At 40.8% G+C, this 20202-nt stretch overlaps 1 protein-coding gene across 1 annotated transcript in view; it reads right to left on the bottom strand.

Annotated features, from left to right (window-relative positions):
* LGR4 (leucine rich repeat containing G protein-coupled receptor 4) overlaps nucleotides 1-2716 on the bottom strand; it is a 99509-nt gene extending 96793 nt beyond the window's left edge. The window contains exon 1 of the mRNA XM_012744649.3: nucleotides 1982-2716. Coding sequence (XP_012600103.2) covers nucleotides 1982-2166 — 185 coding nt within the window. The 5' untranslated portion in view covers nucleotides 2167-2716. The remainder of the gene's footprint in view (nucleotides 1-1981) is intronic.
* Between the last annotated feature and the right edge of the window lie 17486 nt (nucleotides 2717-20202).

The following is a 20202-nucleotide window of genomic DNA, read 5'->3' as shown; positions in this document are numbered from 1 at the left end:
ACTCTACCTACAGGTCACCTATATAGGTGGTAAGCAAACATATCACATTTGCCCACCACCCCAGTTCAAAAAGTGCTATGATAATGCTAGTTTAGGCACTCTAATCTAGACTGGTGCCAATTATTTTTCTGTTTCCCAAGCCATGAACAGTACAAGACTCAAAGCTGAAGATATATTTCACTACCTCCAGTGAGCTCTACAGGAAGGTGTCTGACGATCTACAGAGAGGAACATGCTCTCATAAGAATGTGAAATTTCTTTGTGGTTTTAGGCACTAATGCAAAACAGCCCTTTTCCCTATAGGGCCGGTCTACTCATTAAAACTCGAGGAATCTACTAAACAAAGTCTTTACAATTAGTCAAAATAGTAAAATTTTGACTTTTCTATTATATAGACAGTCTTGAAAGAGGTTCAGGTAAAGGCATGCTTCTTTCTCCATGAATTCCCTCAAAGTTTCTAGAGAATTCTGGGGGGGAAAATGGCCCCATCTCCTCTATCCAGGTCTTCTTTCCCTCACTCAACCCACTCCTGCTCAAACTTTCCCACTTAATGTAACTTTGTGAACAAAATGCTCTTGACTGCAAAGTTAACTTTTTGGTGAAAAGTTAAACCTCACTGGGCTAAAGAAAAATGACTTCAAATACAAAACTAACCTCAGACAAGGGGGGGTGGGTGCTGGAGGAGGAAGAATGAGACAGGTTCCAAGACAGCAAGCCTCAATGCTCACTGAAAGTCCATTCAGAGAGGCCAAGCAGAACACCTTGCTACCACCCACCTGGAAACACACCAGTGCTCTGGCCTGCATAAAAAGGATTTCTTCACAGGGACTGTTATTCCCTTAAAACTGTCTATTTCTAAGAGGTCCCTTTCAGTAGCTGTAAGGTAAAAGGAAATTCCCTCTACCCAAGGGGCCCTTAGAATCCCTTCCTCTCTCAAACAGTTCTTTCACTGCTCCTGATTTAATCATTCAACTGGCCACACAACACAAGAAGGAAGAACAAGAGCACACAAGCCATGCACTCAATTACCCTATTCTTCCTCTACTGGTGGCATTTGCCAACACCACCTCCAACACCTATTTCAGATTCCTCTTCTTTTCTCAAGGGACTGTCTAAAGCTTTCAGGTCCCCGTTAGAGGAGGGAGATTTTAGAAGTCAGAAACATTTGAGTGACTCTCCAGACCGCAAGCAGCCGCAAAGTTCTGCCGGTTGATTAAGGCACAGCAGAAAACTGCTGCCCATCTAGTGCACTGGGCTTGAGCATATGCTCTGGAGCTCTGCTTCTCTTCCACCAGCCTGTACAGAGTAAACTCATCGAGAAGCCTGTAATCCTCCCTTGCTTCTCTGACTCCCCTGCGTGCTCCAGAACCCTGGGCGTTTGTGGGTGAGTCCAGGGTGGAACTGGGCCGAAGTGCCAAGTCGCACTACCTAGATCCGGCCAAATTGGAAGTAGAGTCGCCCTGACTGAGGTGCAGGTGTTTCTTCTCCCCGCATGCCTGAACCCAGGAGCCCAGGTGCTTCCCCACGAAACGTGCCTCCGTCTGCAGACTTAGGCCAAGTTCTCGGCGCCCTCGCCCCCCTGCCAGTGGCGAAACTCTTGCCAGCTGAGCATGGGCCCGAGTGAGACGGGAAGGTCGCGTGAAAAGGCTGCCAGGGGCAAGCGTTTCCAGATTCTTCCCTCCTCCTTGGCCCCCAGATAGATGCATTTGGAGTCCGGGGGGGCTCGGGGGTACTGGGCCCATTAAAGTCTGGGAAAAGGAGCTACTCGCTGATCGGACCCAGACTGACGAAGTGTGAAAAGCCCGCGGCGCGGGAGTGGGTGCCGAACACCCCCCCGACCCCGACCCCCACACAGACAGGTGACCCCCGTCGCCCCCCTCTCGCGGCCGCCGGAGGGTGGGGTGGGCTTGACCACTGGCTCCGCCCCCGCAGCGCCCCCCGCGAGTCCCCCATCCCCGGCGAGCCCGCCGCCCGCACTCACAGCGCTTGTGTGAAGGCACTGAGCCCCTCGGGCACGGCCGTCAGCCCCTTCCCGGAGCAGTCCACCCGACGGTCGCCGTCGCAGCTGCAGGGCGCCGCGCAGAGAGGCGGCGCCGCGCCGCTGGGCCCGGCCGAGCCGAGCAGCCCCAGGGCGAGGAAGCAGAGCAGCCCCAGCGGGCCCGGCATTGCTGCGGCCGCCTCCCGCGCAGGCCTCTCCCGCGGCGCCGCTCGCCCGGCGCGCCTCCGCTGCCCTCCGACGCCCCCCGCCGCCCCGGGCAGCCGGCCTGCGGGCTGGGGCGGGGGCTCTCTCGCTCGGCGGTCCGCGCGGGCTCGGCCCCTTCAGCAGTGCGGCGCGGCGGCGCAGGGACGCGGCGCTCCGGAGTTTCGCCCTTCCCGCTGCTCCATGGACGCGCAGAGGCAGCCCGCTCCTCCCGCGGCTCAGGCCAGCCGGGCCGGCGCGGCGCAGCTGCGGGGGCCGCGCTCTGCCATCGCTGGCGCCTCGCTGCCCCCGCCTCCCGCCGCAGCCGCGCTTCAAGGTTGCGGGGCGCAGCCTCCAGCCATGCCGGCCCCTCGCCGCAGCCCGGCCCCGGCTCGCGCACAAACACCCAGACTCTCGCCCCGCCGCGGCTCAGGCTCTTCCCGTCCTTTTCCCTTCTAGGGTTGCACGCTCGGGTTCCCAAGCCCCCGGCCGCTGGGTTATGCAAATCGCTTAGGTACATGCAAAACTAACCCTTCTCCCGGAGCGCCATTGGCCCGGGGAGGTCTCGAGCTCATTACTATGCAGACAGGGGAGCCGCCATTGGCCAAGAGTTGGGCCAGAGGGGCGTGTTTCTCGGGCGTGAGTGACAAGGTGGTGGCGGTGGTGGAGTGGAGGTTCGAGGCAAAATCCCTGACTTGGCTGGATTTGCGTGGCAGGTTGCGGATTGAGGGCAGAAGGATAGGGAGGCGAGGAGTCTAGTTTTTCCCTCCCCCACCCGTCTTTTTCTTCCCTCTACGGAAATTGGATCTCCTAAATTGGATGACCTGAAAAGTAGAACTTGCCTCCAGCGTTCAGTTAAGTTTCAAATGACTCTCCGCTGTTCCAAAGGGCGAGGACGTCAGGAGCTGTGCAAACGGAAAAAAGATTTTGAAGAGGAGGGGGAAAGTTTCCCTCAGTCTTTGGGTGTCAGCTAGATACTGAATGACGAGTGTACCCCTTCCAGTGACTCACTTCACCTGGGATCTTTTTACTCGTCTTGATATACACCTGGTAGCTTGGTCGTAGCAATTAATCATCCCTGATATAGAGGTTTTGGCGGCCGCAAATCAAACTGCTCTCTCTCACACACACTTTAACATCCTGAAACACAGAGACGTTGTAAGGGTCAAAAGGAGGTGATATTTCTGAACAGTGGACAATTTCTCCAAGCAACAAAACATTTCAGTGGGAGGTGACTACGGCTGAGAAGCCAAAAGCAGCAGCAACCTTGGTGTTAGATAATTATCAGAATTCCCTCTTCTTCTGGACTTTGAGTCCCTATGGCCTAATAGGCCCCAAAGAATCATGATCTGAACCAACTACTGCTTCGTGGGCGCCTTCTTTCTTGCATTCTGCTGTCCCATTAGGTTGTTTTACTCTATACTGGAGACATTCTTTATAAATAAATTAAAGCAAGCAGAGTTTTAAAATGTCACCATCATATAAAGTTGGCTAGTCATCTCATATAAATAACGACAATGGAAACAAGTTGATGCAGACCTGTAAGTGTGAAATTTGCCATCATCTTTGTATTCAGGAGTTTATCTTAAAAATAATGGCAGGTTGGGCACATGACTAATATACATTTATCTACATACTAGAGAGTCAACAAACATAGACATGCCTTCACTTCACATATCTCCTCTCACCATAGGGCAGAAAGGCAACTTCAAGATAGATGGACAACCCTGTGGTTTTATAGATAAGAAATCTGAAGCTCTCAGATATTGTGCTCTGCCCAACATAATCACAGAACGGTTCCTAGGCTCCTGGTTCCTTGTCTGCTGCTCATGGAGCCTTCCCTAAATTGGCTTTCATTGTCTAAATTATTTCCTTTATTTTCTAGCAACTGTCATGAGCCAATGAAATGAGGCAAAAATTGTAAAGTTAGTTTCTCTAGCTGATTCCTTTAAGACCTGTTTTAAACAACACTAAACAATGACAGAATTTCTCTTGCCCAGATATCACTTTCTTTTGCTGTTTTTAAATAATAATTATAAACTATGCTGATTAATTTTATTTCTGCCAAATAACTCATTTCCTTTTCCTTAAAGTGGTGGTTTTCAAAGTATAGTGAGAGTAAGAATCACATGCAAGGCTTGATTAAAAATGCAGAACGATTTCATGGGCCTGAGTAAGGCCCGGGAATCAGCATTTTGATGCACATTAAGTAAAAGTGATGCAGGTGGTCCATGAGCCACACTTGAAGAACTTTATTGTTTTCAAAAAATAAAATCTTATAGCTGGCAACTTACGTGAAAGGAGAGATGTAGATTCTGTTGAAGAATAATTTCATATTGTCTATCAGGCACAGAAAGTAAGAAACAAAGAATCAAATTTGTAGCTTAGCCCAGAAGACAAAATATCAGGAACAAAGGACTTGAGTACAGAAGAGAAAAGGTAAGATCTATTAAAAAGTGTTAGTATTTATTATAGTTGCTACATTATGTGTGCTTTCCATTAAAGATAAATTGGCCAGTTAGTCTTCAGCTCCTGGATAAGATGTCCCAAGAGATCATAAAGACAAAAAACAAACAAAAAAAATGAATTATTAATGTACTAGCCCAGATAACTAGAGACAAATGATTAGTTCATAAATAAACCACAAGGACTGGGAAGATATCAGGATGAATCAAATACAAATTTGGTGGCAAGCAAAAATAAACTTAATAGAGTCTCTGCCTACAGATTGGTCCCTCTTCCTAGTTTTTCATGGCTGTGGATGAATAAATGTGTAGCATCCATAGGCTAGATAAGAAGTGGACCCTGGCTGCAGCACCCCTTCATACACCACAGGGTGCATTTGGGCAATAAAGAAAGTACCCCCTCTTGGTGATGCTCGCCTCAGTGTCCTTGTGTAAAGGGCACAGGGCTTGTTGACTGCTAGACAAGCTGGACTTTGGCCCCATCACCCCCTCACCCAAGAACTCTTGTAAACATAGAACCTGAACAAGTATGTGCAGAAGCCTTACCTGTTGTGTGAATGGTCCAAGGTGCTCTATGAAGGCAATAAAAGGGGCCCAGTAGGGGCTCTCAGGTAGTGCTATAATGATTGACTGAATAAAAGTTCTGAAACATACAGAACTTCACTTTTTATAAAATATTTCCAACTTATAAAAGGAAAACAAAAATCTGCATTCATAGCAGCCAGCTTAAGAAGATGTTATAAATATGAAGCTCCCTTTGCATACCTCCCAATCATATTCTTTTCCTTCTTTCTCCCCCTGAGCAATACTTTCCCTAACTTTATAACATGCATGATGTTATAAAATGCTTTCTAATATGCATGCTGAACATGCGTATGTTCATGTGAATTAATTATAATTTATTTTTGTATGTAATATACATATTTTTTCATACATATATATTCCTAAACAATATATAGTATTCTTTGTCTATATAAATCACATTCTGTACTGTTTTGCAACTTGCTTTTTTCACTCAACCTGTGAGCTTTATCCATATTCATAAAATAAGTGGCTATTATTAGTTCATTTTCATTACTATACATACAGTATTCCATTTATAGAATATATCCAGTGTGTTGGGATTCTCCAGAGAACAGAGCCAATAGGCTAGATAGACAGATAGATGATAGAGACTTATGATTATCACATGATTATGAAGGAGAATGCCACCATCTGCCATCTGTATGCGGAAGGCCCAGGAAAGCTGGTGGTTTAGTTCCAGTCCAAACCCGAAGGCCTGAAAGCCAGGGGAGCCCATGGTGTCAGTTTTCGTCTGAGTCTAAATTTCCAAGAACCAGGAGCACCAAAGTCCAAGGGCAGGAGAGAATGAATGTCCCAGCTCAAGCAGAAAGAGCAAATTTGCCCTTTCTCAACCTTTTTGTTCTATTCGGGCCTTCAGTGGATTGGATGCTGACCACGTGCATTGATGAGGGCATCTTCTTAACTCAGTCTACAGATTCAAATGCTTAATCTCTTCTAGAAACATCCTTACAGACACACCCAGTCATGTCTCTCCAGATGTCCCGGCATCCTTTGCCCAGTCAAACTGACACATAAAATTAACAATTCCACCCAGTATTGATTTTTCTATCCTCTTGGTTAACAGTGAGTTTATTTCTATTTTTTCTGATAACAATGCAATTATGAATATTCTTGTATATGTTTCATTGTTCATATATTCAAGTGTTTCTCTAAAATATGTATATTTCTTTTATATACTTCTGTGTGTATGTGAGTGAGTGTGTGAGTGTGTGTGTGTTGAAGTGGAATTTCTGGGTCATGGATTCTGTGAATTCTCTGTTATTGAATGTTGCTAAGGTGTCCTCAAAAGTGGCTGTACTTATTTATGCTTCCCTCGACAGAAAAATAAGAATCCCCACTACTCTACATCTTATCAACATCTGATATTATAAGAATTAAATAGTTGTAAGTCTAATGCATATGAAATGAAATCTCAGTGTGATTTGAATTTCAGTTTCCCTGATTACAACTACATCCTTTCACGTCTTTATTGGACATTCCAGTGTGCTCTTCTATGCATTGCTTAGTCATTTCCTTTGCCTGTTTGTTTTCTATTGGGTTGTTCATATGCTTTTATTGTTCTATAGTAGAGACCAGCAAACTTTTTCTGTTAAGGGTGAGATAGTAAATATTGTCAGCCATATGGTCTCTGTCACAACTACTCAACTCTGCCATGTAGCACAAACATATATAATACATAAACAAATGGATATGGCTGTGTTCTAACAAGACATTTTTGATAAAACAAGTGATGGACTAGTTCTGGCCCATGGGCAATAGTTTGCCAACCCTAATTTATAGGATGCTAATCTTTTCTTGAAATCTATTGATTTTTTTGAAAACCACTTATAGGATTGTAAAATTCGGAGGAACATATCTCAAAGGTGACCATCTTTTCTTGCAAGTTGAGGTCAAGCACCTTTAAAATTCTAGTCTCCATAGTGAGCTCATGCTGAAGATTGTATTGCAAAATGAGCCAAGAAGAGCCCATTATAAGCTTACAAATGCCCCCCTTCCTTTATTTTCTGGAATGAATGGCTCAGAGAGAGTCCTGGACACTTTGAGTTTACCCGTTATCCAAAAGACTCCAAATATTTTGGACCTGAGACAATCACACGACTGGGAGAAATAGCTACTGAGTTTAAATAAAAGTGTAGATGCCAGATCATCACCTACAGTCGGAAGCTGAATATGTACATTAAAGATATACACACTTCTATCTGTATCTATAGATACACACATACATATATAGGTATATATACATATACACACACAAACATTTCAAACCATGTTAGAGTCAGGGAATAAAGAAAGAATATCAGGTCTTATCTCTACTGATCAGACATCTGAGATGCGTCTACACTAATAATTGAATCTTGGAGATGAGTGCTATTTCTACCATCCATTGACAGTGGATTGTTTCTATGTTCTGAGGCCTCCACGCTTGCATTTGGGGCTTTGGGATGGAGGAGCTTACACGTTAGGCCCCAGAGGCTTACAGTCATTCTTGTGGTCCTAAATAAGGTGCTTTTACTCACTTGTCCTTTACTTCCTTGTCTCAACATCCCCAAAGGGTCCTATTGTGAATAGAAAACAGTGTCTAATCTTTAGGGCTAATTTAAAATGATAATGTTGAAGCACAAAAACTAACAATGTAAAAAATTGTTGACAAATTTAAAATATCCTGTGAGCTCCCCATGTGGCTGAATTTGGGCTTCTGGGCCAGGGTTACTCTACCTGGAGCTTGGGCAAGGGTTAAGGATGGCTGGGAGCAGCACATGTCCCCTGTGCTGAGCTGATGGGCCTTGGAGACATGAGGGCTGGTAGTGAGGTTTCTGGCTGAAGGCCATTCTCAAAGCCAGCCCTTTTTCAAAACATCACCAAAAAGTCTTTAACTCTCCTGACTTGGCTGTACATCCTGGGGTCAGATACCCTTTTCAGTACTTCTGAAGATCCATATTGACCCAAAATTCCAAAACATTTGGATGACTGTCAGAAACATTTTCCTACTCATACTTTATCCTTTCTAAATCAGATTTTCTTTTTCTGGCCTTTTCCTTTCAATTGTAACACAAGAGGAAAATGAGACTGAAGGGAAGAATTTCTGAATGAGAGATCCACATGTGAGTTCCAAAGTCCGTGTGCATAAACCACTGGCGAGAAAGAGAACGAGGCAAGACATTAAATGAGTGTTAAAGAAACTAAACGTTGTAAGAGCTAGAAAAGTATAGGTAGAAAAAAAAATCAGACTAGAAAACCAGGAAGATTACTACCTGGCCATGCTGAGAATTTGTTAAGACCAAAATGCCTGCACAAGGTTCAGTTGTGAGATTGGGGGCTTTTCACTCCTTCAGAATTCCAAATAAAACTTTAAACATTTTAGAAAGACCTTAGCATGGGACAATGACTTTAAGAAACTCCATGTAAAATCTGTGTATACTGCACTGTGCACACAGGAACCAGCACTTGGGGTGGAGTGTGGGGTGGTGATGCTGGCGGTGCTGATGTGTCCTGCAAAGCTCTTCTTTGTCTGCATGAATCTATCTGGAAAGAAATCTAGAAAAAAAGGAGGCACTAAGAGATTTTAGATCCAAGGAGAAACTTTGAGTAGGATGTGGGGGGAAGACTTCACATTCTGTCCATTGTCTTTCTTTTCCTAACCGGGATGCCTAATACTGTCTCAAAAAAGACATTCCATGGACTGCCCTTGGGGAAAGAGGATCTAGGATCCAGTTGGTGCAGGGTTTTTTTTGTTTGTTTTTGTTGTTGTTTTTTTTTTTTGAGACAGAATCTCGCTTTGTTGCCCAGGCTAGAGTGAGTGCCGTGGCGGCAGCCTAGCTCACAGCAACATCACACTCCTGGGCTCAAGCAATCTTGCTGCCTCAGCCTCCCAAGTAGCTGAGACTGCAGGCATGCACCACCATGCCCGGCTAATTTTTTTAATATATATTAGTTGGCCAATTAATTTCTTTCTATTTATAGTAGAGACGGGGTCTTGCTCTTGCTCAGGCTGGTTTTGAACTCCTGATCTTGAAGCAATCCGCCCGCCTCGGCCTCTCAGAGTGCTAGGATTATAGGCGTGAGCCACCACACTGGGCCAGTTGGTGCAGTTTTATGGCTTGTCCCTATGTATATATTTTTAAATTATTTAAATAGATAATATAGGCATGCAGCTTAAAAGGAAACCTTGAAAGGTACAAAAGGATTTGCCTCACTTTTAATTAAGAAGATCCTGTATCAATCGGCACCAAATAATTAAAAATTTCTTTGCTTAAAAAAAATAAAGGCTGGCGCGGTGGCTCACGCCTGTAATTCTAGCACTGTGGGAGGCCAAGGCGGGCGGATTGCTCGAGATCAGGAGTTCGAAACCAGCCTGAGCAAGAGCGAGACCCCATTTCTACTATAAATAGAAATAAATTAATTGGCCAACTAATATATATAGAAAAAATTAGCCGGGCATGGTGGCACATGCCTGTAGTCCCAGCTACTCGGGAGGCTGAGGCAGAAGGATTGCTTAAGCCCAGGAGTTTGAGGTTGCTGTGAGCTAGGCTGACGCCATGGCACTCACTCTAGCCTGGGCAACAAAGCGAGACTCTGTCTCCAAAAAAAAAAAAAAAAAAAAAAAAAGACATTCCCAAATACTTTTGGATACTTCCTGAGCTATTAGTTATTTTTGTTTAGTGATAAGAGAAGTGGCAGTCAGGATGAATATTTTGACAATCCTAAGGTTTTTGAAAATGTCTTTAAAATACTTTTCAAAATAAAAGATTCTGAGGCAATGCTTTTAAAAACATAGGCAAACTACCTGTAATTTCAAGATTACTTTGGGAAGGGGCAAAGCAAAGAAAGCTACAGAGACTAGGTCAATGGTGCCCGATATTAGGATGATGGATGACAAAAATACTATTTTTCAGGTCTGGTTGGCAAAATCTGGTACTATTTATTCAAAAATCTCTCTCCCTTTTTCTCTGCCTCAAATTAGTGTTAAAAAATATAAATTCAGTTTGTAGAACACTATAGAAAAAGTTTTAAAGAACTGATATAAAAGAGAACATAGAAGATCTTGAGATGATAGAGAAATACAATATAGTAATTTTGTCACGTTGCTCCTTTTATTCTAAAATAACACAAACCTGTCAAGCTTTTCTTTTGGATTTTTTTCCCAAGGAACATTTACCATGCACTTTTCAGAATCTACTCTGCTAAGGACTGAAGAGTTTTGATTAATACAGGATTGTCTCCATATAAATCAGCTGGGGAAGGTTTTAAAAACAGAGATTCCAAGTTTCCACTGTCATTGATTCTGTTAGAGTAGGTCTTGTATGAGGCCCTGAATTCTCAATGTTTAGGAAGTTCCTGATTCCGATGTAGCCCCATTCACCCAAATTTATGACTTTTTGCTAGAGTATAGTGCAAGTTAGGGTCCTCTGAGAAGGAGACACCAATATGGGATTACTCGAGCAAGAGATTTGTCAGGGGAAGTGTCTGTGAGGGGAATGGGGCGTGAGCCGAGAGCTGCTGGAGAGCCATCAGACTGAGATGCAGGTCTGGCCCCAGCAGAGGGAGAGAAAGCGGGAAAAGAGTCTTAGATTGAAGACCAAGGAAGGCGAGTCTTAGACTGCAGTGAAGTTCTATAAAAGTACAGCAAGGCCAAAAATATTACCTATCAGAAGAGTTCCATGTGTCCCAGGAACAGGTCTGCCTTAGAACCTTGGCCATGCTCAGTTGTTAGTTGGGACCAGCCCATAGCAAGTGTGGCCTTGTCACAAATGTGCCAGATTTCACATCAGCACCGTTAGCCAATTAGTTTCCTCACAGAGATCTGAAAGGTGCATTTCATGGTAGCCACAACATATATGGTATGATGTGGAGCCTCTCCCATCAAGCAGTTTGGAATTCAACTTTCAGAATTTAGAAACCTGGGGTTAGAAAGAAATGTAACACCAGTTCAATCACCTGACTGAGACTAAACAGCGTTCCTGCTCTTCTTGGATACCTCTAGAGTTAGCCTATGCATACACCCATGGGTAGTAGAATCCATCTTCGGGCAGTTCTGGCTGTCAGAAAGTTCTGTCTTATGATGTGCCAAACTCTTTCTCCTTAATGCTTTTAAAATCCTCAGAAATAGAAAGAACTTTGGAGATCATGTCTTAACTCCCCTCATTTAACAGTGTGAAATCAGTCCCACAGAGGAGAACTAAATTACCCAAGGCAACATACCTCATTACAGACAGAACTGGAGCTAATATCTAGGTCAATTACTCTTTCCACTCTATACTTGGTTTTGCTTATATATTTATTTAATTTTTTTTCTTTCTTTCTTTTTTTTTTTTTGGAGACAAGGTTTCACTCTGTTGCCTAGGCCAGAGTGGAGTGGTATCAACATAGCTCACTACAACCTCCAATTCCTGGACTTAAGCAATCCTCCTGCCTCAGCCTCCCAAATAGCTAGGAGTAGCTGGGACTACAGGTGTGTGCCACCATGCCCAGCTAATTTTTTCTATGTTTTGTAGAGATGGGGGTCTCACTCTTGCTCAGGCTGGTCTAGAACTCCTGACTTCAAGTGATCCTCCTGCCTTGGCCTCCTAGAGTGCTAGGATTACAGGCATGAGCCACCACCCCAGGCCTTTTATTTTTATTTTTAATTTTCATAGAAAAGAGAATATTTCTGACAAATTTATTGTCACATAAAGCAAGTTATTCTCAATGTCTCAGATGGACTTTGGTTTACTTAAAAGAAGCTGCCATGTCCCCTCTGAAATTACCTTTATCAAACATTCTCTTTGGGTGAAGATAACTAACATGTAAAGCCAAAGATAATTTCCATTCAACTAAAGTCCTTATTTAGTAGAAGGACTGAAGACAATACTGCTCCCAAACCTTTATACTCGATGTTGACTATTCGTGTAGTTTGGTATTTTATATAGGTTTGTTTGATTTCTTTTAGGGTGTATTTGGGAAGAGTTGTTTCTCCACATTTTAAATGCTTTAAAATGTATAAAATACATTTTAATTTTAATTTTTAATTCAAAAGAAAAGATTGGGTAACTTTTTAAGGGTAGGCCTTATTTAGTTAGCAAGAACTGCCACAAAAAAATGCTAAAATAGAAACCATAGCACTTTGGCGCCACCTTGTGGTAAAATGTGAAAAAGATTATCCATGCACAGTGTGATAAATCTGTGAGGAGCTGTGTATTTACAGGTGATGGCGAAGAAAAGGGAAGTGTGCGTGAGAGATTGACTCCTTCCCTCCTTAACCACTTCAGTACGCGCCGACTATAGTCCATAGCCACAGTTGAACACGCACAGCGACTTTAGTCGACAGCCGTGATATTTTTCTAATTTTTCATTTATCAAAATAAAATTGTGAACATTTAAAAATAACGTAATGAAAACATATGTGTATTGTTACCTATTCTGATTTACATTACAAGTAAAGCTGCCTGTGAAATAAAACAAGCTTTCAGTGCTTTAAAGCTTTCCTCATCACACAAGAGCAAAACGGACTCATTGTCAATGCACAGCACAAACTATTGTGAGGACCATGAGTGCCGGCTGTGGGCAAGGGTTCCCGGCTGGTGAGCGCCGTACTGAAGTGCCCAGCTAATTTTTTCTATTTAGTTTTTTAGTTGACTAATTAATTTCTTTCTATTTTTTTGTGGTAGAGATGGGGGTCTCTCTCTTGCTCAAGCTGGTTTCCAACTCCTGACCTTGAGGGATCCTCCCGCCTCGACCTCCCAGACTGTTAGGATTACAGGCGTGAGCCACTGTGCCAGGCCCAACAAAGGTGATTTAAAAATGTATATTTTAATTTTGTTTCCAGCCATTCTACTCACAAAATTATTTATATGTTCATCTTTTCACCTGGCTGCTGGGACACCACACTTTCTAGATTTTATTTCTACTTCAGTGATCATTCTTAACTGCTTCCACCCCTGGAAGCACTCACTCCCTGGGAGATGGAGTGAGGACCTCATCCCATCCAGGTCTAGGCAGTGAGTGAGCACTGTCTCTGCAGGATGGCGATGGTCAGAGTTGAGTCCTGGCCCAGAAAAGCCTGTGACTGGGTGGGTCAGTCTGGCCAACTTCCAAGAAGCCCATTTTTTTTAAGCCAAAGGTACATGCGCATGCCCCACCTTTAACAGAACGTAAGCTATGTGAAGGCAGCAGCTTCATTTTGTTCTCTACAGGACTTCTAGCCCCTAGAGCATGACTAGCACATAGTAGACATTCAACAAATATTTGTCATCAATATGAATGAATAAATAATAAAGTAATATTATGGCCCTCATCTGCCACTCCTTATTTCCTACTGTACTTAGAACACTAGCAGGGAGGAGAGAGACTTTATTGGTCCCTGTCAAAAACCTCAACTCCCTGGATATTCACAAGGGAATTCACATTGTTCAGTTCTCTCTTCAAATGTCACCTTCTCAGTAACCTTTCCTGTCCTATCTAAAACAGCACCATCACATTCTTTCTAATTGTTCTCTCAATAAATAATGTCTACTATGTTAGGGTATCGCTCTGTCACCCAGGCTGGAGTGCAGTGGTGTGATCCTAGCTCCTTGCAGCTTTGAACTCCTGGGCTCAAGCGATCCTCCTGCTTGGGCCTCCAAAAGTGCTGGGATTACAGTTGTGAGCCACCAGGCCTGACTTGAGTCTCATTTTCCTTATTGCTCTATAGCCCTCCTACCCTGCTGGACTTCATGACACTCAATACCACCTAAAATTACATTGTTTCTTGTTCATCTTCATCTTTCTCTCCCACCAGAACATGACCTCCTTATCAGCAGGACTTTGTCTTGTTTACTGCTGTATCTTAAATACACTGCCCAGTACATAATAGACACTCAATAAATACATATTGAATGATTAATTTTATGGTTTCTACCGACTAAGATGAAACTCAAAATCAAGCTCATTTTGTTGAAATGTATAAAACCACATTTTATTATACTGTGTATAAGACCACAGTATAAAACCACTGATAACTTTCTTCTCCCAACTTTTCCTATTGTCATTTCTTCAGTTAGTCCCTTCTGCCATCTTTAACAGGAATTAAAATGCCATTTTGTTATTTTTTTAAATGCTTTTTGCTCTGAAGGTAATTTGCTTAAATTGCTTCCATTTTCTATAGGCATTGATAGCTTGAAATTTTTTAATTGCTATAATCTACTTGTTAATAATTTTGTGATACAAAGTAACTCAATAGGTAGAAAGTGTTATTTTCAATATGCTAATGCTGCTTAACAGGATAATACCTATATACTAGCAAAAGGTTGGCAACTTGAAAATAGTCAATTTAATATTGATGTAATTTACTGGTTAAACTCATACTGCTTTTTTCTTTTTCTGGTGACACAGGGTTTTAGTTCAAAAGAGAAAACATCTAAACAACAATCTAAACAACAACAGAAAAATCCAACAAGAAACCTAAAAAGGCTGGGCATGGTGGCTCCTGTCTGTAATCCTAGCACTTTGGGAAGCCAAGGCGAGAAGATTGGTCAGGAGATCAAGACCAGCCTGAGCAAGAACGAGACATTTAGATGTAGTGGCAACTTCAGTTGACACTTGAATGAGGAGCAACCAGTTAGTGGAAGAACCAGAGGGAAAGCCTTCCACTAATGGGAACCTGGTGTAGAGTAGAATTAGTGGGGCAGTGAACAGTGAATTAGAATTAGATGATGCCTGAGAGGAAGAAGGGAATGGATTATGCAGAACATTTTAGGTTAGGGCAAGGTATTTGGATTTTATCCTAAGTACAATGGCGTTTTAAGAAGGGAACAAGGCAATCAGTTCTGCTTGAATCAATGCTTTGCATCAGGTGCATGGATCATAAGGAGACTGCACAAACCTGTACAGGGTGAAATGTCCCCAGCCAAAGACAAATTCTCATCACACTCCAAGTGGAGAAAAGGCTGCTGCAGAAACTTCTCTCCTCAGTGCTGAAGGAGACGATGCCCTGACAATGCCAACTCCTGCTAAGTCCTTGAGTTGAGAAAGATGTAGCCATGCAAAAACTGACAGCTCAAAATGAAGAAAAAGCTGAGGGGATGACGAACCCAGGTGGCAACTTGGAGGCACAAGCTCAGTTACACAGCTGCCCAGGTTTCTAAGGAAGCATTGCAACCACAGAAAACAGAACACAGCATTCTCCTCACCTCCAAGGGCCAGGAATTTCATCTTTTCTTAGTCAAAACCACTTCTACTGGAACCTTTTTATTGCACAGGGGAAAAACCACATTTAATTTTGCTTCAGTACCCATATTTGGTAGTGAAAGGTGGATTCTTTTATATATTAGTTTTCTATGGCTACTCTAACAAAGTACCACAAACTGGGTGGCTTAAGTAAGAGAAAGTCACTGTCTCAGTTCTGGAGGCTAGAAGTCCAAGATCATGGCATCAGCAGAGTTAGTTGGTCCTTTTGAGGGCTGTGAGGGACAATCTGGTCCATGCCTCTCTCCTTACTTCTTGTCATTTATTGGCAATCTTTAGATTCTTTGGCTTGTGGAAGCATCACCCCAGTCTTTGCCTTCATCTTCCCACGGCATTCTGTGTCTGTCCATATCTCCCCCTCTTCCTTCCTCTTTTTCAAGGACATCAGCCATATTGGATTAGGGCCCACCCTAATCACCTCACTTTAACTTGATTACATCTAGAAAGACCCTATCTCCAAATAAGGTCACATTCTAAGGTACAAAGGATTACTCCAACATACCTTTTTGGAGGGATACATTTCAAGCCCTAACACCTTAAACCACAAAGTTAAAGGTGAGATAGCTTCTAAACTCCAGGCTCAAAAGTATGTCAAATAAAAGATGCCAAGAATAATTTTCCCTTGATTATTTCATGTTTTGATTGTATTTCTTTGCCAAATAAAAAAATTTAAAGGTTACCTTATGATGAAATGACTTACCTTTATTAACTGTCATATATAGGGAACTTATCCTTCAGCCAATGGCTAATTTTCATCTGCTTGTTAGATTAATTTTAGAGAGATTATAACAAATTAGAAATCTTCCACACTTCCTCTCCTAAAGTTTGAAAAAGACCATCTTTTTGGCTGTGTCCAAAATATATTTCTGTAGTTGATGAGACCTGGGAGAGGTTTTATACACCTTCTTCTTGACATGAAACACTTTTCCTTTAAAGTTCAAGGAATAAAGTTCACAAATGGGTTCTGGATGAATTTATCTTTTGCTCTGTATATAAAATAAATCTTAAAAGATTTCATCAGGTGGAAGTTATCTGCCACTAAAGAAATAAATGTACAGGCCAGGCGAGATGGCTCCCACCTGTAGTCCTAGCACTCTGGGAGGCTGAGGCCGGAAGATCGCTTGAGTTACAGACGAGCCTGAGCAAGAGGGAGACTATCTCTACCAAAAATATAAAAAATTAGCTGATGTGGTGGCGCATGCCTGTAGTCCCAGCTACTTGGGAGGATGAGGCAGGACGCCTTGAGCCCAGGAATTTGAGGTTGTGTTGAGCTGTGATGAGGCCACTGCACTCTACCAGGGGTGTCAGAGACTCTGTCTCAAAAAACAAAAAAAAGTACAAAACATGGGTCACCACTTCATTGTATCAAAATCAGATTCAATAATAGTGAATAAAATGAAACTGTAATTGAAAAGTGAAGAAAGTAAAGTCTAACAATAAATGTTTGTGTTGTGCCAAGCCTGGTTGCTTGGCACATTTCCATGTTTTTTTAAAGTTAATGACAGCGATGCCTTCTACTGCCTAATATCCATTCCAGTAATTCACTGTCTCTAGACCTAGGTTATCTTTTCCTTACAAATTGCTTTTCTCGTTTAACAAATCTTTACCTGAACTTATTTTCCAATGATTTTCATTCTGAATGTGGCCTCAACTCTCAAAACTCCATGAGTTACTTTTATCAGTGTGGACAGAAATCTGACAATTTCTTATGAATCTTATTCTTCCTAAAGTTTTCAAGCATAATTTAAAGGTCATCTGTTTACTAGGCATCAAAAAAACCTTGCTATTTGGCCAGAATTATTTCCTTTAGCTCATAAGGTCCTGAAGCTATTTTACATGAAAAAAAGCAAATACAAATAGTGCTATGTCAGGCACCTTTCTAAGGGCTCTACAGATAATAGTCTAACACTTACAGGCACTCTTAATACAAATGACAGATGAGGCAATGAAGACATAGAAGAAAGTAACTTGTCTACGGCTAATACACAGTAATGTTGGAACTGGAATTCAAAGCAGAGTTTTGGGGCTTCAGAATCTGTGCTCTCAATCTTACATGTCGTACTTGGTATTGGAATAACACAAGAAAATGTTTTTTTAAATTTTATGAAAGACAAAGCAAATACAGAAATTCAAACTTGCATTTAAGCAGCCACCATGAATGAATTATGCTTTCACCTATGTAAAAGTTACTTTATACAAAGCTTTAAGAAACATATATATTGTGTAGTTACATCAATTTTTTTCAAATCCAAAGAACAAGGACATAGCTCAGATTTATTTAAATAAGCCTTAAAATCAGAATTAAATTGACAAATGAAGTCATGTATTTAAAAGTGTTATTTTACATCCATTTTGGATATATTTATCACAAACTAAAAAAGTAGAAGCATAACATTTGCCAGTATTTTCAAAAACCATGTCCAGATACAAATTAGTTTGAAAGTTCTTGAAAATTAATGATTAAGCAAGTCATTTGTTTTTTCCCACTATTTAACCATACAACCTTTTGAAGAAACACTAGTGAATTTTAGACAATAAAAACTATAAAACCAGACTGTTGGCAGAGGAGACAATAAAATGTAAGTTAGAAAATTCATAAACATACATTTATTCAGGAAATGCAATTACTAGAACCCTTGATATTTCAATGATCATTCCACATTATAAAATATTCACAACATGTATTCTTTTAAGTCTACAGCAAGGCATGCTGACATTCTTTTCAGATAAGCCATAACCATTTCTTCTATTAAATGTTATAATATCCATTTCAATTGTAAACAAAGTTCTTGGGCCAAATTATTTAAGTACTTCAGCAAGAAAAAAGCTTAGAAGAGGAGGACAATGATTTAAAAAAACAAAACAAAACACATTCATCAAATCCCAAAGAACTAGGCTGCTATAATCTAGTATTATACTAATGAATAAAGCGGCCACATTAGGATAGCACATAATTATTAACGACAGTATTTCTCATATGCAATTTTTAAACATGCTTTCTCAAATAACATTTTTTTTGCAAGTTTTACATTTAAACTTCTAGTAGATATATTTTTTTAAAAAGGTAGACTGTAATTATTTCCCAAATAAGGTATGTCAAGTACCTTTTATTCCTAAAGAAATTACTAAGACATATAATCACTCATTAAGCACCTATAATTTAAATTATTCTATTCTGACATTTCCGAAGAGTCCAGTGTAATCAGATCATTTTATAATGGGGAAAACTAGAGGTTCTCACCCCTGGGTATCCACTAGAAGACTTGGAAAGCTTTGGTGGAAAAAATGAGTGATTCTGATTTAGTTGCTATGGGATGAGACTCGGGTAACAGTACTTTTTAAAGTTCTCTGGGATATTCCAATACACAGCTAAGGCTGAGAACCACTAAGTCAACCCATTTTGAAATACCAAGAAAATAAATAGAAATTGTTTATAATTTATAAGTCAAATACCTATTATATACTTACTGTGTGTGCCTAATTTTATTCATGAATCATCCATTCATAAGATGAAAATTCCCTTCATTTTCTCACTATACTGGGCCATTACTATACATCTTTGCCACTGAATGAGTGAATTTTTTTATGGTCAAGATTCAAAATTCTGGGATACACCATAAAAACTGTAGTAATGAAAACAAACTACTGCTATTCATGCTCAACAGTAGCAAGCAAACTACTGTATTTGGCTCCTTAAACTATCCTTATTTTAAGAATTATAAATAGGTGCCAACTCACACAAAGAACAGATTGTGGATTAGTGTAGAAGAAAAAAAATAGCTTACTCAACTTACTAAATTGCAACACCAAAAAAGACTTAATTTGGCTGAAAGTTCTGAAACAGCTGAGACACCAAACCAGGAAGCTATAATTTATAATGAAATGCTGATACGTCCTTAAAAGCTACTGCAGCTGTAGCTATATTAAAACAAGATTTCTTTAGGGTTTACTTACCCTGTAATGCAAGAATACTAGCATAACAATAATATTACTATTTGTATATGCACCAATAACTCTCTTTAATATATAAAGCTCTACAACAAATACCTCTAATAATTATACAATTAAATTAAAATAAGTCCATACCTCTTCTATACTACTTTGGTCTCAACATTTTAAAAACATCAATTGATTTTGAAAATACACAATTTAACAACATGATCCTATCAATAACAAGCACATTTTGTAGTGGATTAAAGACACATTCAACCATGCAATCCAGTGTTCAATACCTAAATGATAAATAACTATGCTGATTGACTTTTATTCTGAAAAATCATTGAAAACTGGAATAATCTTCTAAGACTCACGATGCTCACAAACATGCAGAAGAAAGTATACATTTCTATTCTTCCTGAAGGAATATGACAAAATGTCCACTATTTTACACAGGGTCAATAATAATGCCAAATTCCTTATATATTTCAACCATTATCTTCTTTTTAGTATCTGTCACTTCATTTTTTTTTTTGTTAAGTACAATGTTCCTGTAAGTTGTAACTGAAAATGAACCTCAACTCTAATTTCAGCCTTTTGGAAGACCTCAGTCCCAGTCATACACTAATAGCTGCCTTTTAGTAAAACAGTGACATCCAGTGGACAAATGAAGTATCTCTCAAAATTCCATCATTATTTGAAACAAAGACCGAGTCTATAAATTCAACCATTTTAACATGAGTTCTTACTAATTTTGACAGAATCTACAGATTCTTATGGATACTCACCTCATAATTTCTATATATCTTAAATATATCTTATCTTCCTATTTAAAATTAA

This window comes from Microcebus murinus, chromosome 4, assembly GCF_040939455.1.
Source record: "Microcebus murinus isolate Inina chromosome 4, M.murinus_Inina_mat1.0, whole genome shotgun sequence".
In the NCBI taxonomy this organism is placed as follows: domain Eukaryota; kingdom Metazoa; phylum Chordata; class Mammalia; order Primates; family Cheirogaleidae; genus Microcebus; species Microcebus murinus.
The sequence above is the reverse complement of the archived record's forward strand: the minus strand, read 5'-3'. Positions and strand labels throughout refer to the sequence as shown.